The sequence below is a fragment of the Aricia agestis genome, chromosome 10, assembly GCF_905147365.1.
Source record: "Aricia agestis chromosome 10, ilAriAges1.1, whole genome shotgun sequence".
In the NCBI taxonomy this organism is placed as follows: Eukaryota; Metazoa; Arthropoda; class Insecta; order Lepidoptera; family Lycaenidae; genus Aricia; species Aricia agestis.
Genome location: NC_056415.1, coordinates 27,473 through 51,471, shown reverse-complemented (window position 1 = coordinate 51,471; position 23,999 = coordinate 27,473). Strand labels below are relative to the sequence as shown.

Here is a 23,999-nt window from a genome sequence, read left to right as displayed (position 1 = left end):
ATTATTTTGTCGGCCAGCGCAGCTTGCTCGTCGAGTGTGGTCTTCGTCTTGAATGATGCGCTGACGGCCAGGACGGAGTGAATATTTGCCGGGAGGAGGTTGGCCCACATGAGTTGTAGGGTGGAATCGGGGACCTTGTTGCGAGCCAGGTTTCGCATTCGTCGTAGCAGTTGTGACGGTTTTTGGTCTCCCAACTCCATATCTGACAGCAGCGTTTGAAACTGCCGGCTGTCAGATTCTTCATATGCGGAGATGAGCCGGTCCTTGAGAGCTTGATACTCGTTTGTTTCTGGCGGGTTGTACAGAAGATCGGCGATTTGCTCGATGTCTTCTTTTTCTAGACGAGCGATGACCATCTGGGAGAGCTGGCTTTGGTTTTTCTGTAGGCTGCTGGTGGCTGCCTCGAAGGACCAGAGCCTGGGTTTGTCTCTCCAGAATGGCGGAATTCGCATCGAAAGTGCGATGCCGGCGATTTCCTGCGATGACGGTGACGTCGCCGGGTTGCTGGTGAGTGCCGAGGTTTCGGGCAGGGATTCGCCTCTGGGTTCCATTTTTCTTCAGTGGTATTTCGGGCAGCGATTCGTCGTGCAGTGTTTCGTCCGAGCAGCGTTGTTGAGCAGAACTTCGTCGAGCAGAGATTCTTCGGGCAGAGCAGCAGAGTTTCTTCCAGCAGAGTTTCTTCTAGCAGAGGTTGCTTGTTGTTCACGGAGTCACCAGTGTAGAGGACCGGTTGGTCACTCTAAGAGTTCACTAGAGGTCGGAGGAGTATAGAGTAAAACTCGATATACTGTGGTGAACTGAAGTGATTTATTTACAAAAATGCGCTGCTTATATACAAAAAATGAGATAATTATTATTATGACAAAATGTACACGAAGTTAAAAGGTTGATTTTCATTGGCTATTACAATTAGAAAGAGATGTACAGAAAGGAAAAAATATTTACAGAAACATGAAAGAGAAAAAAATCGAATAGGAAATATTTACAAGGTTTTACGATTGCCGCGCGGGAAACTGGACGCACCGCGGCTCGCGGCGCTGGCATCGCCCGAGTATAAATATGGGCTCTCGCGGGCCGCGAATTTAGTTTTCCTAGATATGGAGAAGGCGTTCGACAGCGTGTGGCACGATGGCTTGCTCTGCAAGCTCATCCGAGCAGGCGTCCCCCTTTTCCTTGTAAGGCTACTGGCATCCTTTCTTTCCGACCGGACCTTTCAAGTCCGTGTCGACGGGGTCCTCTCATCAGAGCACCCCATTTACGCAGGTGTCCCCCAAGGGGGTGTTCTTTCCCCGGATCTTTATAAGCACTATGGTAGTGATGTGCCCAAGGATCCGGGCACTCTAGCGGCGCTGTATGCCGATGACACGGCGTACTTCGCCTCCTCCCTCACGGTAGATCATGCGGCCATCAAGATCCAGAGGACGCTGGACCTCCTCCCAGACTGGCTGAGCAAATGGCGACTGGCTGTCAATGCAGCCAAGTCCCAAGCGCTCGCCGTCACCAGGAGTCGAGGTTTTCCGGCCCCCCTGAAGATTGGTGACGCCGAGATCCCGTGGGGCAGAACGGCGAAATACCTGGGGGTAATTATCGACCGCTCCCTTTCCATGACAGCCCAGTGTCAGGCAGCGGTGAACGGAGCCAAGGCAGCGGTAGCCCAGCTGCACCCGGCCTACTCATCACCGCAGATCCCGCTCAACATGCGCATCGCGCTGTACAAATTGTATGTTCGCAGCCGCCTCACGTACGCATCCCCAGCGTGGCACCATCTGCTCTCTGCTTCGCACAAGCGAATGCTACAAAGAGTGCAGAACAAGGTGCTACGCCGAATCGCCGGAGCGCCGTGGTACGTGAGGAACGACACCATCGCGAGAGATCTGCGCGTGGAGAGCGTTGAGGCGTTCGTAGCGCAACTCTCTAAGAATCTATTCGCGCGAGCGGACGCCTCGCGCCTACCTGAGTTGGCCAACCTGGCGCCGTGGCATGCACGACCGCCGGACCGCCACCGTCTGCCCAGAGACGCCGTCCCAGAGGACATCGCGGATGTTCCGCCCACCAGCCATTGAAGAGGAGGAGATTGTACCGCGGCACCCAGCCGCGGTGCCCACTATCACCGTGGGATCGTTCTTCCCCCTCCTATCCCTGCGCCGGCACTTTACATGTCGGCGTATTTTTCTATTCCGCCTGGGGCCTGACGGCCGCGACAGCCCTATTGTCGTAACCGTCGACCCCATGGCGCAACTTCCCCCCGTCCGCCGTAAATAAAAAAGGCCGGGGTTCGGAAGCCTTTCCTCTACCCCAAAAAAATTCCCAGGTCGCTTAGATCCGCAGGCGTGGTAGCATGGTGTGTGCGGGAGTGGACCCATACACGCTCCCTTGGTCCCGGCCGGGGCCCGCACGCACCATTTGGATAACCTGCTGCGTCTGATGTTCGATTGTGGCCTGGTCAGGCGTGGTATGGTCTGTTGCTCTTGGTTTTCCCCGCGTTCTGTCGCGGGGGTTTTTCCGTAAAACGGTATATATAAAATGATATTTTCCCATACAGAGGGGTATAGCCCCTGGACATGGTTTCCCACCCGGGGCCCCTTCGCGGGACTCGGCGTGTGGGAAGTTACGACGACGCGAATTTAGTCCGCGCGCGCATTCCATACCGACGTCGTCTTGCTGTCCCTTGCCGCCGCGCCGGTAATAATATTAGTGCCGCCATTTTGTGAAGTTGTTATGAAGCTCTACAAACGCCATGAAGACCGTAGCCACGCTGCGAAGATCCCTCTCTCGACGTAGCCTCGATGTGAAGACGCGAAGTGTTGTGTTGCGAAGAATTCTTATTAGAAAAACGCCTTTTTCAAGGCCGGTTCATGTCCGGTATTATTACACGGACAGTTTCTCTCGTCATTGCGAACGTACGTTCTTTGCAGAGCGATTTTCTTCTGTGTTTCAACTTCTATAACGAACGTATACAAAGACGGCGTTCGTTCTTTTCAGAGCGCGTTGTTTTCTTTGTTTCAATCGGCGCACGAACGTAGGTACTGCTACATGGTCTTTCTGTGATTGCCAGAATGCGTCGTGGCCATAGCCTTATTTATATACTGTCGTAATCGTGGCCGTTTTCATTAGACGACGACAGCCACGACGCGATTTTTTTTTGTTTGAAAGCTGACATAATCAAGTGTATTATCAGAGTAGACCATGGAATTAATATTATGTACTACGTAGTACATATTAATTCCATGGAGTAGACAGAATTATAGAGTATGCCGACTTAGAATAGTTAGGGAGGCGAGGTAGCTAAATGGCGTAATTCAACGGCGCCGTCGAGACCTATCAAAATCGAAAGATAAAATAATTTCGAAAAGAAAAGCTTGTATGGTAAAAGCTATTTTAGCGGTGGGTTTGGCGTGTACGGTTTTTCAAAAATGTTAAAAAAAAACAGTTACTTGGGCATTCTCGAGCGCGTCAGATATTCATACTACGTATGCCCCAAGTGCCTCTGATAATATCGGTATACTAATCTGCCGGTTTGCGTGGTAGGGGTAGGCATTTATATGCCTATTATATAAAATATATAATATATAATATATTAAAAATGCAAAAAAAATTTACTCGAGCGCGTCAGATTTTCGGAAGGGGTGTTAAGTAGGCCCCAAGGTTTTTTTTAAATACTCGAGCGCATCAGATTTTCATAGGGGAGGTTTATCTCGGTATCCTGAAACTTGAAAGCATATTTTCTTAATCTGACAGAAATGTTGGTGGGTTCTCTTAATCTGACCGGAAAGGTTTTTGGTTTCTTTTTTTCCTTTCTTTCTCCTTGATAAAACGGGGAATGACAATTTAAGAATGACAATAAAGCGATAGATACAACCAACGTAAATGTAGATGAATTGTATAGAAAATTTTTTTACACAATAAATTCCTCTTTTTTGCTCCAATTCTTCACTTCGTTTTGCTTATGGTACGTCCAAAAAAACAATTTGAGGATCAACAGGAGGATCAACAACATAATATACACATGAAACTGTACATGTTAATAATACTTTTGTATGCAGATATGCGTAACTTTTTCCGAGTCCACGAAAATTGTCGAGAAGCTTTAGAAAAAAAAAATATTGAGATATACTTAACAAAAGTCACATAATTTAATCTTCGTTATTTCATTTAAATTTTTTTAACACCCTCAGTTTTCGAGATATATACTAGAAAATCCGGGAGTTTGAGTTTTTATGGTGCTTCAGTTATGTCTATTGTGCTTCAAGTCGAAAAGTTTTAACTTTGGACAAAAATGTAAAGGGACCTTTTTTCTGTAAAATAAAATTACCTAAATTTTGTTTATTTAAACTTTTTTTGTAAAATGTATCGTTCGCGACTTATATGCCGCAACGCGTTTTTCGGAAGACGAAATAGCTCCTCCACACTTCCGGTCATGAGGAAATCGGCAGATTTTGTATTTTTAGTAAGTTTTAGATTATATTCTTCAAAATAAAAAATAAAAAAATCGCGCTCGAGAATGCCGGATTAATGTTTTTTTCTACAAGTTTGCGACCCTATAACTCGGCGCGTCAAGGACTTATCGTCAGATTAAATTTAGCCTTAAAACACTAAAATCAACCCCCAATATCTTAATCTGACGCGCTCGAGTATTTCAGACTATCGATTTTTTTTTACTAATCTGATCGTCTATCCTAGGCGCGCGTGAATACATATAGAACTAAATACTTTACAAGGTTGTTCTATTAGGTCCAAGGTATCTCTCATATCTTAAACTGCCACGCTCGAGTATTGCCGAAAATTCGCCTATTCGCCTCCCTAACTAGAACTGATGTTGAAATTTTTAAATTTGACGTTGTATGACGAAGTTTGTTAAATTGTTACCTACGAATTTAAAACTATGACATATTCGCTGGACGTGTTCCTCTTTGGTTGTATTGTTGTTTGTGTTTTGGCACATGCAATTAAAATTGTCAGAACTCAGAATCCAATTTTGAAATATTTATTTTAAATATTTAAAAATAAATTATATCAGCCAGCGCGAGGCACATTCCGTTCATGATCCTAGTAGTACAGTAATTAATGAAGGCAAAAATCAGGCACAACCTCCGATTTCGTTGAACCTCCATCGATTTGGATGAAATTTTGGAATTGAGTATGTTTTACCCTCTACAATGATATTCTACTTATACAGATATGTTACGTCCATACTATTTTCCGGCTTAAATCTCTTCCGAACAATTTTCAAATTCAAAATTGCAGACATTGACAAATTTGACAGATAAGTGAAACAAAAGATGCGAAAAACCATTTACATAAAAGAGACAGTTCTATTTTTAAACGTCGAATCGTATCGCTGTCTCTTTCTTCGCCTGAGCTATGACGAAAATTCGATTTTTTCCAGATTGTTCGAAAAATAATTGAAAATGTAAATAATCGAGGTATTTATTGCAATCAAGACGTGTGGTAAGAGATTCCATGTGTTTTGTTTACTTTCGAGTCATAATTGGTACATTTTCGAAACACGCACGACGTCATTTTAATTTATTTAGGTAAGACAAGACGCGGCACGTTCGTGACTGCGCTCGATGCAGACTAATCACCAGACGGCTCAATTGGGCCGTATTTGAAGCTTCACAACGCGCGCGGTAGTAACATATCTGGTTTGAGTATTTCATCATTGACCCTCTACTTCAAAAGTGACATACGCTCGTATTGCGCTTTTCACATTTTAGGGGTGAAATTCACCCCTTTTTCAAAAAGGAGGAAAAATGTAGATCTAACCATTGTGGCTTTAGTAATTGTGTTTAATTAGATAAAATAAACGTTTTTTCAATATTTTTATGCCCGATTTATGTTTTTAATAATTTTTTAACCCTTTTAACAACCACCCCTTAAATGAAAAACTATGAAAAAATCATTTTTTGTATTTCTGAGTTTCTAAATATTACATACAGGGTTTGTTTCATATTTATGATATAATTTTTGGTTGACGATGAAATTTCAACACTTACAAACTACTCTCTCGATGCAAAATCACTGTAAAACTATTGGTTAAAAAACTTAAGCCCATTAAATTATTGTACACGAGAGAAGTAAAATCTTATTTAAGTACTTACTAAGTATGTATTAAAATTATAATTATTGCGAAATTTTTTATCCTTAAAAACTACGGTTTGTCTTAATAATAGTTCTAACTTTTTTATCAGCTAGTAAACCTGATAAAAAAATTTGGATGGAACGTTAATTTATCTTATAATTAAATAGTATTTTAAAAAGATAAAACCGACTTCAAAATTGTACGAAGCTGAGAATTAAAATTGCCTTATCTCAAAAACAACTAAACCGATTTTGGTGAAACTCGTAGTGTTTCCTAAGTTGAATAATACCCAGTACAACAAAAAAATAATTACTTAAATCGGACTTGTAGTTCCGGAGATATGCGAACACAAACATAAAAACATACATACATTTGAAATTTTGCATACATACGCGTCGAATTGAAAACCTCCTTTTTTGAAGTCAGTTAAAAAATAAACACATTTTTATTCTAGTTCGACACAGCTCTCAGCTGAGCCGTTACCCAAAGGGTAAGAACGGGACCCTATTACTAAGACATCGATGTCTGTCCGTTTGTCCATCTGTCTGTGTGTCTCCAGGCTGTAACTTAAGAACCGCTATAGCTAGACTTCTGAAATTTTCACAGATTATGTATATCTGTTGCCGCTATAACAACAAATATTAAAAACAAACTAAATTAAATATTTAAGGGGGCTCCCATACAACCAACGTAATTTTTTTGCAACTTTTGCTCGATATCAATAACGGCAACACATAGGCACTTGAAATATTCACGACATACTTAGTTGTATTTGAACTTTAATTAATTAAATAATTAAGGGGGGCTCCCATACAAAAAAAACACAATTTTCAGCCTATTTTTTGCTCTATTGTGGCACGGAACCCTTCGTGCGCCAGTCTAACTTGCACTTGGCCGATTTTTTATTTTTGGATTGTCTATTGTTTTCCGACTGATCTGAAATTAAAAGCAGGTTATCCCCTTTCTATCGAATCTCACTTACCTAGTGGGGATTTTGAGAGTAAAGGAAGAGAGAAGGCTCTAGTGTACTGCGCACACACTTGAGCACTGTAAAATTATTCCTGCCTATCACCAAAACCGGTATGGAGGTATTTTAATTGTTATAATTAAGAAAATATACTAAAATATTCAAAAGACCACGTCTTCCTCGAAAGCCCCATCACTTTTTCCAGTAAATGTTTACCATTTCTTTCACTTTTTCCGTCATGAAAAGACAAATACACACGTACCCAAACATGGGGTGTATTTAGTTTAGTACCTTAGTACCTGCTTCATTTTTTTTTTAATAATTTATTTGTTTTATTACCATAGCTCCCTTAATTTTTTAGTTATGGGCGATTCCATTATCGCGGGTGCAACCTTTTGACGCACTTAAAGCGTCCTACTGACAAAATAAAACATATCTATTAATAAATTATTATCTTTTGAAGGGATACATTTTAACTAGTTTAATCATGATATGTAAATTAAAAGTATAATTAAATCTAAGAAAAGCCACAAAATATGTTTTAAGTAGTATCGCGGGTGCAACCAAATCGGCCCTCCATTAAGAACTCGGACGAGTTCATTTGAGAATACTGTTAATTGTGAAACTTTTAGTTATTTATTAACCCATATTTCAAAAGTGTATAAGACAAAGAAATTATTTAACTAGATACAATTAATTTAAGTTATTAGTACTAGGAATTATTAACAATTTCCACGATCGCGGGTGCAACATCAGAATATCGCGGGTGCAACAAGTCTAAAGAAATTGAATTTACTCATAAGTCTGCGACTAATTTCTACATTTTTGATATGCAATACATAATATTATTAGTAAGTTGTAATAATACTACTTAAAATTTTGTTATTTTTTAATTATCAGTCATTTATCGATCTGAGAAAATAAATTGTCTAAATCACTAAAAACAATTTAATAATGTAACTTAGGCAAACGTTTTTCGATGTATTGCTATAAAACCGAACTGCAGCAAACATTGAATTCAAAATTTATATCTATAATTTAAAAGAATATGGTAGAATTATAAGTAAAAATATTTTTTTCAAAGAAAAATATTAAATATATATGATTTTTATGTCATTTGTAGCATGTCTTATAAAATGTTTCAAAATAAAAGAAGATTAATCATCATTTTGAAACATCTCTTAAGTAATACATGAAATATATCTAAAAATATAAAACACGATGTGACTCTATTGAAATTTTTATAAATCTTGTAATTACATGAAAACTATTGATAACAAATATAATTTAACGTTATTGTTTACCTTAATAATATTAAATATGTCGAAAATTACTAGAATAGTTAAAAAATAAATTGTTGCTTTTGCCATTGTACTGCTTCGATCGCGGGTGCAACCACTTTTAAGGTACTGTTTTTTCATTAAAAACCATAAAATAGTTTATTCCAATGATTAATTCCTATTTCCCTCTCAATTCTTCTTACTTTTACAAAGTTTCAAATTATTAACAATTCATTTTAGCGAGAAAACTAAACTTTTGTACCTTTTTTATCGCGGGTGCAACAATTGCAACTTTTGTTTTAATAATGTTTGAAAACTAATTTAAAATTGTTGATTTTTTTGCGCAGAAATATAAACTTATGTTATACAGTCAATATTATGTAGTGAAATTCAACTTCGAGCTAGTGATTTGTCATAAAAATAATCATGTGTGGCATAAGCAGTTTTCCTCGCGCCGTTAGATGATATCACTTCAGAATGTTATAAATCATTCAAATTTAAATTTTTACTAATAAAAGTTCTTTTGCTAGTAAATATACATCTTTCTATATATAATTCAATAAAAAAATGTAACAAATGCTGTAATTTAAAAATTCGTGTCGAGGGTCGTCTCTAGCGGAATCGCCCTTATCAGGTTCATTAAAAAAACATTCTAAAGGTAATTTCAAGAGCATTGAGATCATGCTAAGAAACCCTTTTTAAAGCCCTTAATTTTTAAAATACAAAGGGTTAATAAGTGCTGGTTACGTGGTTATCGCAGTAAAAGTTAGGCTTTATACGTCTCTATCTTGGCTATTTTTCATCCTACAAAAATAAAAAGGAAACCAAAAGCATTTTTAGGAAACGAACTCAAATTTTATCCTTTATGTTTTTTTTACGAATATCCAATATTTTAAAAGTTATATCCAAAAGAAAATGAAATTTACGAAAATTTGAAAAATTAAAAATTTATGAAATCAGCTTTTTTTTCAAAAGCAAGCATTCTAAAGCAGGTTAATTTTTTGAAGTCATAACTTATGCTAAAATAAAGAAAAGCCTAAAGGCTTTTCTTTATTTTAGCATATATTCCCTAAAGGGATAATCATAAATTTGAGATATTGTAGAAATGGTGAACGTTTTATTTTTCGTTTTTTTCCAAAAAAAATCGAAAGTGTCATCTTATTTTTATCATAACTTGCTCAATTTTAATGCTATTAACTTTTTACAGTACTCAATAGAAAGATAATTTTAAGTACTTTAAAAAGTGTTCAGGAAGTAAATGTCATAAAATGCATCAATTTTCCGTTATTTGTGTATGATTGTTTAGTTTAAAGTACTCGCCGAAAAAAAGTATACATATAATCACCTATACAGGGTGCAATTTAACCTTCCTGCCAAATTTGGATATATTGATCCTTGTTAAAAATAAAAATACACGTATTTCTTTTTTTATAATCACTCAGTACTAACATTTTGAGAAATAGCCTCCGAAAGTTATCCTACCAAACACCACAAAATATGGACACATGCGCGGCCCGGCCCTGCCCCGCCCTTCCATTGACATTCTTGCAGTGACAGATTAAGACTACTTGATGCCCTAAGCAATCCATGCCTGTGGGCCCCCCTATCCGTATCTCAACTAGAATCGGTCTTTGAACCTTTACTCTTTTGTTGCCCCCTCAGACGTGATGCCCTAGGCAATTGCTTAATAATTAATTTGATTAAGGGCTAATCGGTCACTGCATTCTTGTTATTATCATAAGTTGCGAATTTTCCCTTCATACCACAAAATAGATAATAGTACAAGTACTTCATACTTTGACGAACTTGGGACCGTCAAATGTAAAGGACGTAGACAGGTATGTTTAGAATAAAATTAATTGATACACATGAAAAGAATCGAAAATTACAACTTTTTAATTACGAAAAATAAGCACTTTAGAAATTTATCATAAATCTAAACCACATCCTTTGCATTTAGGCGTATTTAAAAATTCAATTAACTTATGTACACAGTATGTATCAGTATGTACACAGTATATTAAAAAATAAAAACAAAACAACCCACCTCTAAATCTTATTTACTTCCATCTTGTCTACACTTAGCATAGTTCAAACGAGTTCAAACTGCAATCCGTTTTGCTCTAAGCAAAGTCTAGCGCGTTTTGTACATTGTCTTTAAAAGTTTGTTAAGCACAACTTTGTCACTTTTAACCTCGTCAGAGGCATGTCTTCGAGGCTGGCTAGGCGTGTGCAGGTGTTGCGAAGTGCGAACTGTCCATAATCCGAGTCTTTGATTGTCTCGCGATTCAGATTCAGGGTACAGCTGCTGCATTCGAGAATCATCAATCAGCTGTTACGAAGACAAGGAACGCTTTCTTGCTCGTACAGTCTCTGGGTTTCGCAAAAACTTTTAGCGAAGGTGTTAGCTATACAACTACGCGCGTGGTAGTAGGTACCACGCGTAAACGGTCACCGGTAAACGGTCGCCGGCGACCGGCGGGCGGCGGGCCTCCCGCCTCCCACCCCGCGCGTCACCCTCGCTTTACCTCTACGCATAACCGGTCTCGACTGGATATCTGTGCGGCGCGATGTACTAGCTCGGTCGCAATATCGCAATTATTTATTAACTGATGAAGTGACCATTGTGCATCGATTTTTTTTGGGATAAAATATGTTATTGTAAAAAAATTAACACCCTATTTTTTTTGGTTTAATGGACTCACCTAATGATACCTAAAGCCCCAAAAAAAATTTGGCAGGTAGGTTTAATTGCACCCTGTATATCACTTTAAATTAAAATTAGAAGGTTATTAAAATAAGAGATTTATTTGTTTTTTAATTGACTTTAAATTAGGTTATTACACATTTTTCGTAAAAACGTATAGTTTTTGAGTTATTTATGAAAAACCGCTTTAAAACATGTAGTTTTATCACGAAAAATCACTATCTTCGATCTTTGATTACTCAGAAAGTATTGATTTATTCCAAAAACTTTATAAAACAATATTTTGCTTAAAATTTGTCTGTTTTTCGATTTCTGCGGTTATTTTTATTTAAAAATATTTGACCCCCGAGAAGGGTTGGCATCCACCCCCAGGGCAAAAGCGCAAGTTGGCACTATGTCACTTTTGTTTCTTAGGGTATCCCCACCTACTCACTAATTTTCATGAAAATTGATGGAGGTTCAACGAAATCGGAGGTGAAAACCTTCAGTGACTCCACTATAGAGAGACCCGACGAATAGATCAGATATTGAAACCTGTCCGTTTCTTTGCACTCGAACTACTGGTAGTTATGTCTATTGTGGTATTATTAACGCTATAGTTCATCCCAATGCTGTAAAGTGCTGTTATTTTGCCCGACGGAAAAAGAGGGGTGTTGAAAGTTTGACGTGTCTGTCTTTTGTCTGTGTGTCTGTGGCATCGCAGCATCAGATAAGGTTACATACCTACAGGTCATTTTCATTTACACATGTAAAAGTGTCATAGCATGATTTTTTTTTTTCGTTATAATTGAATGTCAAAAAAAATATATTATTATACGATGTTATTCGACTAAATTTACCCCAGCAAGCATGTTTTACATTATTATTTTAATCAGCACAATTTTTTTAAGGTTTATGTAACAGAATGTCACGCAACGTGGCGTGTGCAAAACCCAGATTTACGCATTTTCGACCCTGTATCTTTGTAACATACGGTTTACGGGTACTTTTGTTACTTGGGAGTCACAAACGTGGCTGTTTTTATTTTCCCCATAATTTTAGTAAATTTTTTTTCTATTAGCAGCACTTCTCTGAAGGTCACTTGACTGCTATTTGTAGGCTTTTTTAATAATGCCAAATTTAAAAAAATGTATACATTTTTTGCCAAAGCCTACAAATATTAAGCCTCAGCCCAGAATTTTGTGGGCAGCGGAGCGGTGGCGGCGGCGCGGTCAGCCGTCTAGTACGCAGAACACCGCTGTTTTCGAGAACCGGCCCATATAAAATACATTGGAACGCGCCGCTCCCACGCCGCCGCCGCCGCCTCGCTGCTGATTTTGAGACGGAGGCCTCAAAAACTAGTTTTTATTATTCTGGTCTCGTTCGTCAAACTAGTTTTTATCGTCATACTTAAATTATTGAGTAAGTAATAGAATACAAATTCTAAATAAATATAAATTTATTTACAACATTATAACATATCAGCAGACGCTCGAGCTCATTTACACGAAAATATAAAGAATGCAGTCTTAAACGGTCTGTCGTCTCACTAATTAATTGCGACGGTTTCACACACACTACACATACACTAGCGGCGTACACTAGGGGCGGCGAGGTCGCCCGATCCCTTCTCACTCACTCCTAGCGACTGTACTAGTCCGGCGCACGCGTCTACAGCTCGTCGTGATCGGCGTCGGCGTCCTCGGGGGCCGCGGTGTCGTCGCCGTCCCCGGCGTCGGCGTCGACGTCGGCCACGTCCTCAAGCTCGGGCTGCGCGTCGGCGGGCAGGCCGAGGTCCGCCTGCAGCATGGCCTCGACGGCGTCGGCGAACTCGATGGCCTGCCCCTCCTGCAGCATGTAGCCGGAGCGCAGCGCGGCAGTGCGGTAGAGCGTGCGGGCGGCGGCGGCGGCGCGCGGGTCGTCGGGGTCCGCCGTCACGCGCCGCAGCAGCTCGCGGATCACGGGGTGCCGCGGGTTGATCTCCAGCATCTTCTTCTGGCTCAGGTGGTGCTTGCGCTGGGCGTCGTCCGCTTTCTGCAACACGTCATCGCGGTTATAATACGTAGTTACATCTCTATTCCACGCCAGTATTATGAAAATCGATGTATCTTAGCACCATAATTTATTACTATTACCAGGGGCCTGTCCCACTCGCGCGTTTAGGTATCGAACTGTAAGTACCCCTTTAAAGGGGCAGATCACAAGGGACTCACAAGCGAGCGGTGACGCGCGCGCAAGATTTTTTCGTCGCATATATCTACCTACTGATTTGACCGCTGTGACAGAATCGTTATGACTCACAAGCGAGCGGTGACGCGCGCGCAAGATTTTTTCGTCGCATATATCTACCTACTGATTTAACCGCTGTGACAGAATCGTTATTAATCTGATAAATATGAACAACTAGTTGTTGCCCGCGACTTCGTCCGCGTGGACTTCAGTTTATAGCGCGCGATGTCAACAAAATTGGTGTCAAAAGCTTTTATAAAAAAACCCTGGTACCCCTTAAATCAATACAGCTGTGCAGTGTGCAAACAATAAGTACTTCATTTTTGTACGTTAAACTTTATATATTATGCCAAATTTTAAAGCTTATTTAGCCCCCCAATTACACAACTTTACCCATAAACTATTTATCATTGATAGGTTTAGCCCCAATTTCACCAACGTCTGTTAGTGTTAACAGCTTGTTAAAATATCCTGTCTTCTCTTTCATTCATATGAAAAACAAAACAGCTAACGTGATACTAATTCGAGCATTAACTTTAACAGTCGTTGGTGAAATTTGGTCTTAAGGTTACGTCACTGCCTGCACAGATAAAGTACTGAGTTATTTAATACCGTAGAATAGATATAACAATCGAAAAAAATCGAGACTTAAATGTAAGATGATACCACCTCTTATAGAAAGACTTTTGAGCAAGCGTCAGCGCGATGTAGAAGACGCACGGCGCCATCTATTATGAATTTTTTGAACAAATTTACGACCCTTACAACCCTTTTTTCCAGTAAAAAAGTAGCCTATGTCCTTTCTCAGGCTTTAGACTATCAGTATACAAAATTTCATTACAATCGGTTCGGTAGTTTTGGCGTTTGGCGTGAAAGCGAGACTGACAGACAGACAGACAGACAGAGATACTTTCGCATTCATAATATTAGTACAGATTATGTGCACACTGCACAGCTGTTTTTGGGTATTTTGATTAATTAAGGGCCGCGCTACACCGGAATGGCAGCGGCCAGGCGAGCACTTTCAGCGCTGCCATTCCGGTGTAGCGCGGCCCTAAGAGGGGTACCACTTACCAGGGTTTTAAAAAGTTTTTAAATTTGACATAAATTTTGTTGACACCGCGCGCTATAAACTAAAGTCCACGCGGACGAAGTCGCGGGCAACAGCTAGTTATGAATAAAAACAATAATATATAATAAAGTAGGTATGATTAGTTCTGTTATAATAATGAAGTAAAAAATAAAGCGCCATCTGTTTTCATATATTAGAATTAAAATGTTGATTGCATTGATATATTTTCTGGATGGAATATAGGCCAACACAACACACTCGAACTCCTTAGAAATGCAGTAGGAGTTCTATAAGATAAGATAGATTGATTATTATTATAGCAAGTGATAATATTATTAAACATAATATTCTAACGTATTAAAAACTATAAACAAAAACATAATAACTAATAAGTATGATTAGTTCTATGTTCCAACGAAGTAAAAAAAAGCGCCATCTGTTGAATCTTATTAGAACTAAAATGTTCATTGCATCGCGTCGATATATTTCTGGATTTTTTATAATATTATACATAAAATATATTTAAGATTTTTGAAATATTATTTTAATACACATCCAAGACCCAGGAACATTGAAAACTTTTTGTTCCGCCTGCGGGACTCGAACCCAGGACCCCCGGGATGAGCGCTGGCCACGCGCAATGCGAAGTAATTTTTATCGATATTTTCATGGAAATAAGATATTTTCCCACATCAAAATGTAGCCTATGTCCTTTCTCAGACTCTAGAATAACTGTGTACAAAATTTCATTGCAATCGGTTCAGTAGTTTTGGCGTGAAAGCGAGACAGACAGACAGACAGACAGACAGAGATACTTTCGCATTTATAATATTAGTTTTTGGCGTGAAAGTGAGACAGACAGACAGACAGACAGAGATACTTTCGCATTTATAATATTAGTATGGATTAGTATAGAAGTATAGATACATAAAATATATTTAAGTAAAAAATAAAACGCCATCTGTTGAATCGTATTAGAACTAAAATAAAATAAAACGCCATCTGTTGAATCGTATTAGAACTAAATTGCATCGATATATTTCTGGATTTTTTATAATATTATACATAAAATATATTTAAGATTTTTGAAATATTATTTTAATACACATCCAAGACCCAGGAACATTGAAAACTTGTTCCGCCTGCGGGACTCGAACCCAGGACCCCCGGGATGAGCGCTGGCCTGCGCAATGCGAATAAATTTTCATCGATATTTTCATGGAAATAAGATATTTTCCCACATCAAAATGTAGCCTATGTCCTTTCTCAGACTCTAGAATAACTGTGTACAAAATTTCATTGCAATCGGTTCAGTAGTTTTGGCGTGAAAGCGAGACAGACAGACAGACAGACAGACAGACAGACAGACAGACAGAGATACTTTCGCATTTATAATATTAGTATAGATTGAAAAAAGTCAAAGACATATTTCAATAAAGTAATTTAAGACTTTAAAATAAAAAAAAAAGATAAAAAATACACAAACATAGCAAATAAACCAATTTGTTACAAACAAACCGCATACTACACAAATAAACACAAGTAACTATGTTTAACCGATTCAATGCGGCGCAACTTTGTGAAGACTTTCAGTCGTGGCGGCATACAATTTTCCCGTGACACGTGAGCCGTGTCATACGCCATAGAAGTAGATGACACGGTTACCATGTCACCCGTCACGTTCAAAAAGCTTTATGTTTTTTTTGTTTTTACGCTTGTATTAACTTGATTTATTTAGTTGAGCCCAAACCATTGTTGTTGACGGAAGGCTACATTGTTTTGAGTTGATTTCGAGTAGTTTTACTAAGTGTAAACCTGAAAATGGCAGGTAAGCGAATTTTTTATTCAGATGTTGCAAACCTTTTGTAGGTTTCAAAGTTAGAAAAATGAGTACCTACCTATATTAAATAGATCTGGGTTTCCAAAGTAAATAATACGTTCGTAGATAAATTGAAAGAAGTTCGTTGTTAAGTTTTTTTAACCGACTCCAAAAAAGAGGACAACGATTACTCCGCCGTTTGTAAACCGATTTTCAAAATTTTTCTTTTGTTGTATGGGGTATTTGTTCCGATTGATCCGGTTCCGAGTTGGTTGGTGGTGTTGGTTCACAAAAGTGGTGATCTGATGATGGAAACCATGAGGAATCCAGGGGACTTCTTGAAAATCATATGGGGACATATGGTTATTTTGGTTTTATGGGATGTGTTTTGATTATATTATGCTACCAAAAAGTAAAGTCAAAGTAAAAAAAAATTATTCAGAATAGGTTTTTTTCAAACACTTTCCGAACGTAGATGATACTGGGGCCTACCACCGGTTCGGGAACTAACCAGGCGAGAAGAACCGGCGTAAGAAACTCGCACGGGCCATCTTTTACCAAAAAGTTAAATTTTGCACCATGGTATACCACGGCCCCGAAGGTGCTGAACAGAACTCCTGATTCCTTGTAGATACGTGTTTGGGAGTTTCACTGTTGTTTAAAATACCAAAATCATAAGCTACTCTGCTGATTACATTAATCATCATCATCATCAACACTAGACCATGCATCATCAAATTATGACCCTGTTATTAGTACTTTTCATAGTCTTATAGATCGAGACTGATGTTTTTGATCATTATTCTGTAGTTTATCTAATGATTTTAATATTATTTTGTTATTTTAAAGCATAATACTATTATTCGAATATGATGTTATGGCTACCAAGGTGTTTTGGTGACAATTATGTTAGTCAAAATCGCCAAAACTGTGTAGAAAACCTTAAGAATAACTAATAATCCGTATAATCCGCAATGAATGCACCTTTTAAAAAAGGTTGACAGCCCCTACTTTTTTTCAAATCACAGAATATTCAGAGGCGAAGCCTATAGGCTTATTCTACGTGGAAAATTAAGATGATTTTGTTCAGAGTAGAACCTTCTAAAGTGTAATTTGAGGGAGATACAATCGTTTTTTAAATGACACGGCTCCCATGTCATACGCCACACGTTAAAAACGCGTATGACACGGCTCCCGTGTCATCCGCACTGAATCGGGTAAGTTGTAAAAAATTACTGACCAGCTACCTTTAATCGAATATAAAACTATTATAAAATATACGTTGGGTTACTAAAATTTGATTATCTATTTATTAATACGTGAGCCAAAAACTTTGTATCCCTTTTGACAAAAAATGGGGAAACGTAGGTGAATGAAATTTTGCACAGTTATAGTTTATATGACCCTGTTATTAGTTTGTTTTTTTTTTTTTTTTTGGTGAAGGAGTGCATCGAGCTAATATTATTTTGAAATTATGCTTTTATCATAAATTTTTTTAACAAATAAAACATAACACACACTACAACACACACACAAGGAAAAATGACAGATTTTTGAGTGACAAGCCATACATACGAATTATACTCTTGAAATTATATTTATGGTTGAAGTCTGTTGACAACAAGGTGACAAATTGAAAATGGATTATAGTATTTTTATTGAATCTTAGATACTATTAGACAATGCTAACACGGCCAGCCAGTTGAAAAAAATATGATAAAGTCAATTATTTTTTACAAAATATAGGTAGTAGTCCTAATGTCGTTGAACCTAAGGTCGAATTTCGATCATTGGGCGATCTCTAGTTACTATAAAAAGGTTGCTATTAGTAGCTATAGTAATTAAAAGAAGATTATTTTATTTTATTAAAGGTGACGATCTTGATTTCGTCAGAAAGGGTACCTCTTAGGCGATAGAAAGAGAGCGCACATGTAGGCAAATATAATTGTAGGCTCCTAGCACTGCGCGGTCGAAATTTGAACTTTATAGTATCGTAGCATGAGTTGTAATTTTTTAAACGGGTTTCACGAAAGGGAATTCGGTTGGTACTACTAATATATATTCTGTGCTATTACTATGGATGTACTGAGCAATTTTTAAAAATGTAAGTGGGCGCCTAAACCTACAATAATATTTAACAATATCACGTATTGCATAATATTATTGTCCGTCTAGGGTTGATATTGAACATCGCGCCCATTCATAGCCCAGTCAAGTTAGACATTTGAGATTTCATAAATTCACACCAAGCTGAAATCGGTAAAATTGTTTAGAACAGGACTAAAAATTAAATTTTAAAGTTCTCCATTATTCTCTTGTGTGGAAAAAGAAAATACCTTAAACGACTATTACAACTTTAACAACATTTAGAATTGTTATATGTATTTCAAAAACGGTAGCTCGTAGGGAAAAATATTTTTATGTACATAATATGTATTACCAAAAATTTTTTTAAGGCATTTCTTATAATAAAATTTACCGTTCTACTAAAAATCGTGAAAAACAAATTTTTTGGAGCTTTGACCTTGAGCAAAAAAAAAATCGGCCAAGTGCGAGTTGGACTTGCGCACGAAGGGTTCCGTAACGTTATATAGCAAAAATTGGCCAAAATTTGTGTTTTTTGTATGGGAGCCTCCCTTCAATCTTATTTTATTTAAATATGTATTATTATTAATTATTGAAGTACACGTATATTTTGGGCCTTTGTGAAAATTTCAAGTGCCTACCTATTGCCATTAAGCAAAAGAGGCCAAAAAAAGCACGTTTGTTGTATGGGATATATGATATTTGTAATGGGCCCCCCTTAAATATTAATATTATTTTGTTTTACTTTTTAGTATTTGTTCACTACTATGATAGCGGCAACAGATATACACAATGTGTGTAAATTTCAGATGTCTAGCTATAGCGGTTCTTGAGTTACAGCCTGGCGACAGACAGACAGACGGATAGACAACGAAGTCTTAGTAATAGGGTCCCGTTTTTACCATTTGGGTACGGAACCCTAAAAAATCATACAGGGAACTAAGGGGAACTTTCAAATATAATTTGTATTCATATTCTAAACAATATTACCGATGTTCATCTTGGTGCGAATTTATGCAAACTCAAATGTCTAACTTGACTGGGCTATGGGTGCAATAAAATTAAAGCGTGATATTGACAATAAAATTGCTCGTTAGGCGGCTGGTAACATGTATATCAATTCTAGGGAACTAAATATTATATTGAACGCTTGGGTGTAGGCGGGTACCTGGTGCGCGTTGGACATGGCGAGGCGTTCCATGTTTCCTGTCCAGCCGAAGGCGGTGGCGACGAGCGCGGCGGGCGAGCGCGCCAGGCGCCGCGACACGCCCGCGCGCGTGATCAGCGCGCCCAGCTTGTCGCCCAGCCACTTCGTCAGCGGCTCGAACTCCGCGCGGAACTGCTCCAACTCCTCCTTCTTCTGCTCACCTGCACGACGTCAAACATCGTCAGCAATTATACTATGTGTTAGTGTAAACACCGTTATCCTTGAAACCATCAAAGGAGCCCATTTGATGGTTTCAAGGATAACGGTGTTTACACTAACATCTTGTAATATTATAAAGGTGCACCCTCACCGGGAGCATTCGCGTGTATTGTGACATTATACAGAGTGCAATTAAACCTTCCTGCCAAATTTTGATATATTCATCCTTGTTAAAAATAAAAATACACGTATTTTTTCTTTTATAATCACTCAGTACTAAAATGTTGAGAAATAGTTTCCGAAAGTTATCATAAAAACACTACTATTAAGAGGATTCCACACCGCCATTTTCTCCATACAAACGTTGTCCCCTGTTTCCTCCCTGGATAATGCTAGTAGAGTTATAATTTTTTTCTTGAATATCTACGGCCACTAATACAATGTCCCTATGTTTTCTTTTTTTTCATAATTTAATTATTAAATAAGATATGAACGTTCAAAAACCCAAAAAAATGGCCAGATTTTCCACTGTGTTCAAACGTCCAGAAAACAGATTTGGATAGATTGTACAAAAAAAGCAAAACATAGGAACACAGCTCAAGCCTTTTTTTAATCTTTAATGAAAAAAGTACTTAAATCGGTTAAGTTTTGGAGAAGGAATCAGGGGACAACGAATCGTTGATTTTCTGGATTTTCTGCAGTTGTCTCTATCGCGTTCTGCGGTATAGGCTTGAGGTAAGGGAGACAGCTATAGATATTACACGTACTTTTTTTTCATTTCTCTAGCCGCTGTGGTATCCTCTTAATGGACACTACGCGACGCCCGCGCGTGACGCGCCCCCGCGCGCGCGTACCTCCCCCAGCGTCACCCCCGCTCATACCCATCGCCGCGAGTGACCGTTCTGCAACGTTTTTAAATGGGATAAAATATGTCATTAAAAAAAATAACACCCATTTTTTTTTCGTTAAATGGACTCTCCTAATGATACCTAAGCCCTGGAAAAAAATGGCAGGTAGGTTTCATTGCATCCTGTAGATTCGACTTTGAGCGTAACATTACAATTTACAATACTAACTCCCTGACCGATGAGCATTCCCGTGTAATGTCAAATTTAATAGGTTCCAACTTCCAAGTTATATCAAAATATTATGTACTAGCGACCCGCCCCGGCTTCGCACGGGTACAAAATATATTATAGCCTGTCACTAAAAAAATTGATTAAAATCGATTCAGTAGTTTTGACAAATAATTAATTTATATTCATTACTACCCGTGGCCCGCATTGGTCGATACCTACTGCCGCAAAAGCTACGTCCCGCAATTTTTAAATCTGTAATGTCTTCGAAAATATTCATTTAAAATTTAAATCATAATATGCTTTATACGCTTTCATACGTGGGAGATCCATACTTCGGCACGAATGGGCCGGCTCGACCGGAGAAATACCACGTTCTCACAGAAAACGGGCATGAAGCAGCGCTTGCGCTGTGTTTCGCCGAGTGAGTGAGTTTACCGGAGGCCCAATCCCCTACCCTATTCCCTTCCCTACCCTCCCCTACTCCCTTCCCTTCCCTCCCCTAATACCCTATTCCCTCTTAAGGCCGGCAACGCACCTGCAGCTCTTCTGATGCTGCGAGTGTCCATGGGCGACGGAAGTTGCTTTCCATCAGGTGACCCGTTTGCTTGTTTGCCCCCTTATTTCATTTAAAAAAAATGCTGTAAAGGGCCATAATCAATAAATTATTAAAAGTATTTAACTGAATAAGGATTATTGCCGTATTGGTTAAAATCACTTCGAAAATTTGAAGTAAAAAGTAAATAACAAAATAAATGTTATTGTGGGATATCCTTATTCGTATATACTATCGTGTTTTCTGCAGAGCTATTCAATGTGTACAATACTTTTTTTTTTTTTTGTATTGGTACATTATTTACATGAAGAATAGACCACGTGAAAGGACATAGGTTTCTTTCTTGCGGAAAAATTTATGGTTTCCGTGACATTCCTAAATTACGCGGGCGATGTATAGTGATACCCTTCCCGCGAGCGCATCGCCGCTTTGGTAGCGCAGCGCCCACTTCGAAACGGGCATACATCGCAATATTTTAATTTCGCCATAACTTCTAAACCAAACATCAAATTTTAATAATTCAAAGACCAAATATATTCTACACTAGCTGTTGCCCGCGACTTCGTCCGCGTGGACTTTAGTTTATAGCGCGCGGTGTCAACAAAATTTGTGTCAAATTTAAAAACTTTTTAAAACTCTGGTAAGTGGTACCCCTCTTAGGGCCGCGCTACACCGGAATGGCAGCGCTGAAAGTGCTCGCCTCGCCGCTGCCATTCCGGTGTAGCGCGGCCCTTATTTGATCAAAATACCCAAAAACAGCTGTGCAGTGTGCACATAATCTATACTAATATTATAAATGCGAAAGTATCTCTGTCTGTCTGTCTGTCTGTCAGTCTCGCTTTAACGCCAAACGCCAAAACTACCGAACCGATTGTAATGAAATTTTGTATACCGATAGTCTAAAGCCTGAGAAAGGACATAGGTTACTTTTTTACTGGAAAAAAGGGTTGTCAGGGGGTGAAAATGCGTAAATTTGTTCAAATTAAGTTAGTTCCAAAAATTCATAATAGATGGCGCCGTGCGTCTTCTACATCGCGCTGACGCTTGCTCAAAAGTCTTTCTATAAGAGGTGGTATCATCTTACATTTAAGTTTCGATTTTTTTCGATTGTTATATCTATTCTACGGTATTAAATAACTCAGTATTTTATCTGTGCAGTGACGTAACCTTAAACCTATCAATGATAAATAGTTTATGGGTAAAGTTGTGTAATTGGGGGCTAAATAAGCTTTATTTAGCCTAAAATATAAAGTTTGGCATAAAATATAAAGTTTAATATAAAAAAATGAAATACTTATTGTGTGCACACTGCACAGCTGTATTGATTTAAGGGGTACCAGGGTTTTTTTATAAAAGCTTTTGACACCAATTTTGTTGACATCGCGCTTTATAAACTGAAGTCCACGCGGACGAAGTCGCGGGCAATAGCTAGTAACTATTAAGTATGATTAGTTCTATGTTACAATGAACTAAAAAATAAAACGCCATCTGTTGAATCGTATTAGAACTAAAATGTTCATTGCATCGATATATTCCTGATTTTTTATAATATTATACATAAAATATATTTAAGATTTTTGAAATTTTATTTTAATACACATCCAAGACCCAGGAACATTTAAAACTTTTTGTCCCGCCTGCGGGACTCGAACCCGGGACCCCCGGGATGAGCGTTGGCCACGCGTAATGCGAATTCATTTTCATCGATATTTTCATGGAAATAAGATATTTTCCCACATCAAAATGTAGCCTATGTCCTTTCTCAGACTCTAGAATTACTGTGTACAAAATTTCATTGCAATCAGTTCAGTAGTTTTGGCGTGAAAGCGAGACAGACAGACAGACAGAGATAATATTAGTATGGATAAACTGTACTTAGTGATGAAATAATTTCTTTTGATAAGGATTATTAGCATGAGTAAAACAAATCCGTTTAAATGTAGATCAATAAAAATCAAGATTTTTAAATAAAAAAATGGTTGTTGTGCCTCACTTGACATAGATAGGTATAGTGTGTCGCGGACATTTTTGTAGATATTTATATAAGATCTACATTTACTTAGTATATTTTATAGTTTAGGCAGCGTACGCAAAATAAGTAAATTTTCTGGTTGTTTACGAAAAACTGAAATATCTTACGGAACCCTATATTTTCCAAAATAAAAAGTAGCCTATGTTACTCGTAAATAATGTAGCTTTCGAATGGTGAAAGAATTTTTAAAATCGGTCCAGTAGTTTTTAAGCCTATTCATTACAATTTGTGGCGTAGTGACTATAAGTAATATATATACGTTAACGTATACAATGTATTAGTATAAGAACCTATGTATTAGGTTTAAGCGAGGATTAATAAACTGATCGTTAACCGGGAATGTAGTCTTCTTTGTCCCAACGTCATAAATTAAACAAACAAACAAAGTTTACCTCTTTATAATCCATACTAATATTATAAATGCGAAAGTATCTCTGTCTGTCTGTCTCGCTTTCACGCCAAAACTACTGAACCGATTGCAATGAAATTTTGTACACAGTTATTCTAGAGTCTGAGAAAGGACATAGGCTACATTTTGATGTGGGAAAATATCTTATTTCCATGAAAATATCGATGAAAATTAATTCGCATTGCGCGTGGCCAGCGCTCATCCCGGGGGTCGTGGGTTCGAGTCCCGCAGGCGGAACAAAAAGTTTTCAATGTTCCTGGGTCTTGGATGTGTATTAAAATAATATTTCAAAAATCTTAAATATATTTTATGTATAATATTATAAAAAATCCAGAAATAT

General features: G+C 38.2%; 1 protein-coding gene across 3 annotated transcripts in view; it reads right to left on the bottom strand.

Moving 5' to 3' along the window:
* Positions 1-12,456: 12,456 nt before the first annotated feature.
* Positions 12,457-23,999, bottom strand: part of LOC121730824 (endoplasmin homolog) — a 28,787-nt gene continuing 17,244 nt past the window's right edge. Inside the window, exons 6-8 of one of the 3 annotated variants that reach the window (XM_042119998.1) lie at positions 19,389-19,588; positions 12,668-13,049; positions 12,457-12,602 (exon numbers count right to left, since the gene is read on the bottom strand). In XM_042119998.1, coding sequence (XP_041975932.1) covers positions 12,687-13,049; positions 19,389-19,588 — 563 coding nt within the window. In that variant the 3' untranslated portion in view covers positions 12,457-12,602; positions 12,668-12,686. Of the gene's footprint in view, positions 13,050-19,388; positions 19,589-23,999 lie in introns of all 3 variants that reach the window. The other 2 variants (XM_042119999.1, XM_042119997.1) reach the window with 2 other exon arrangements.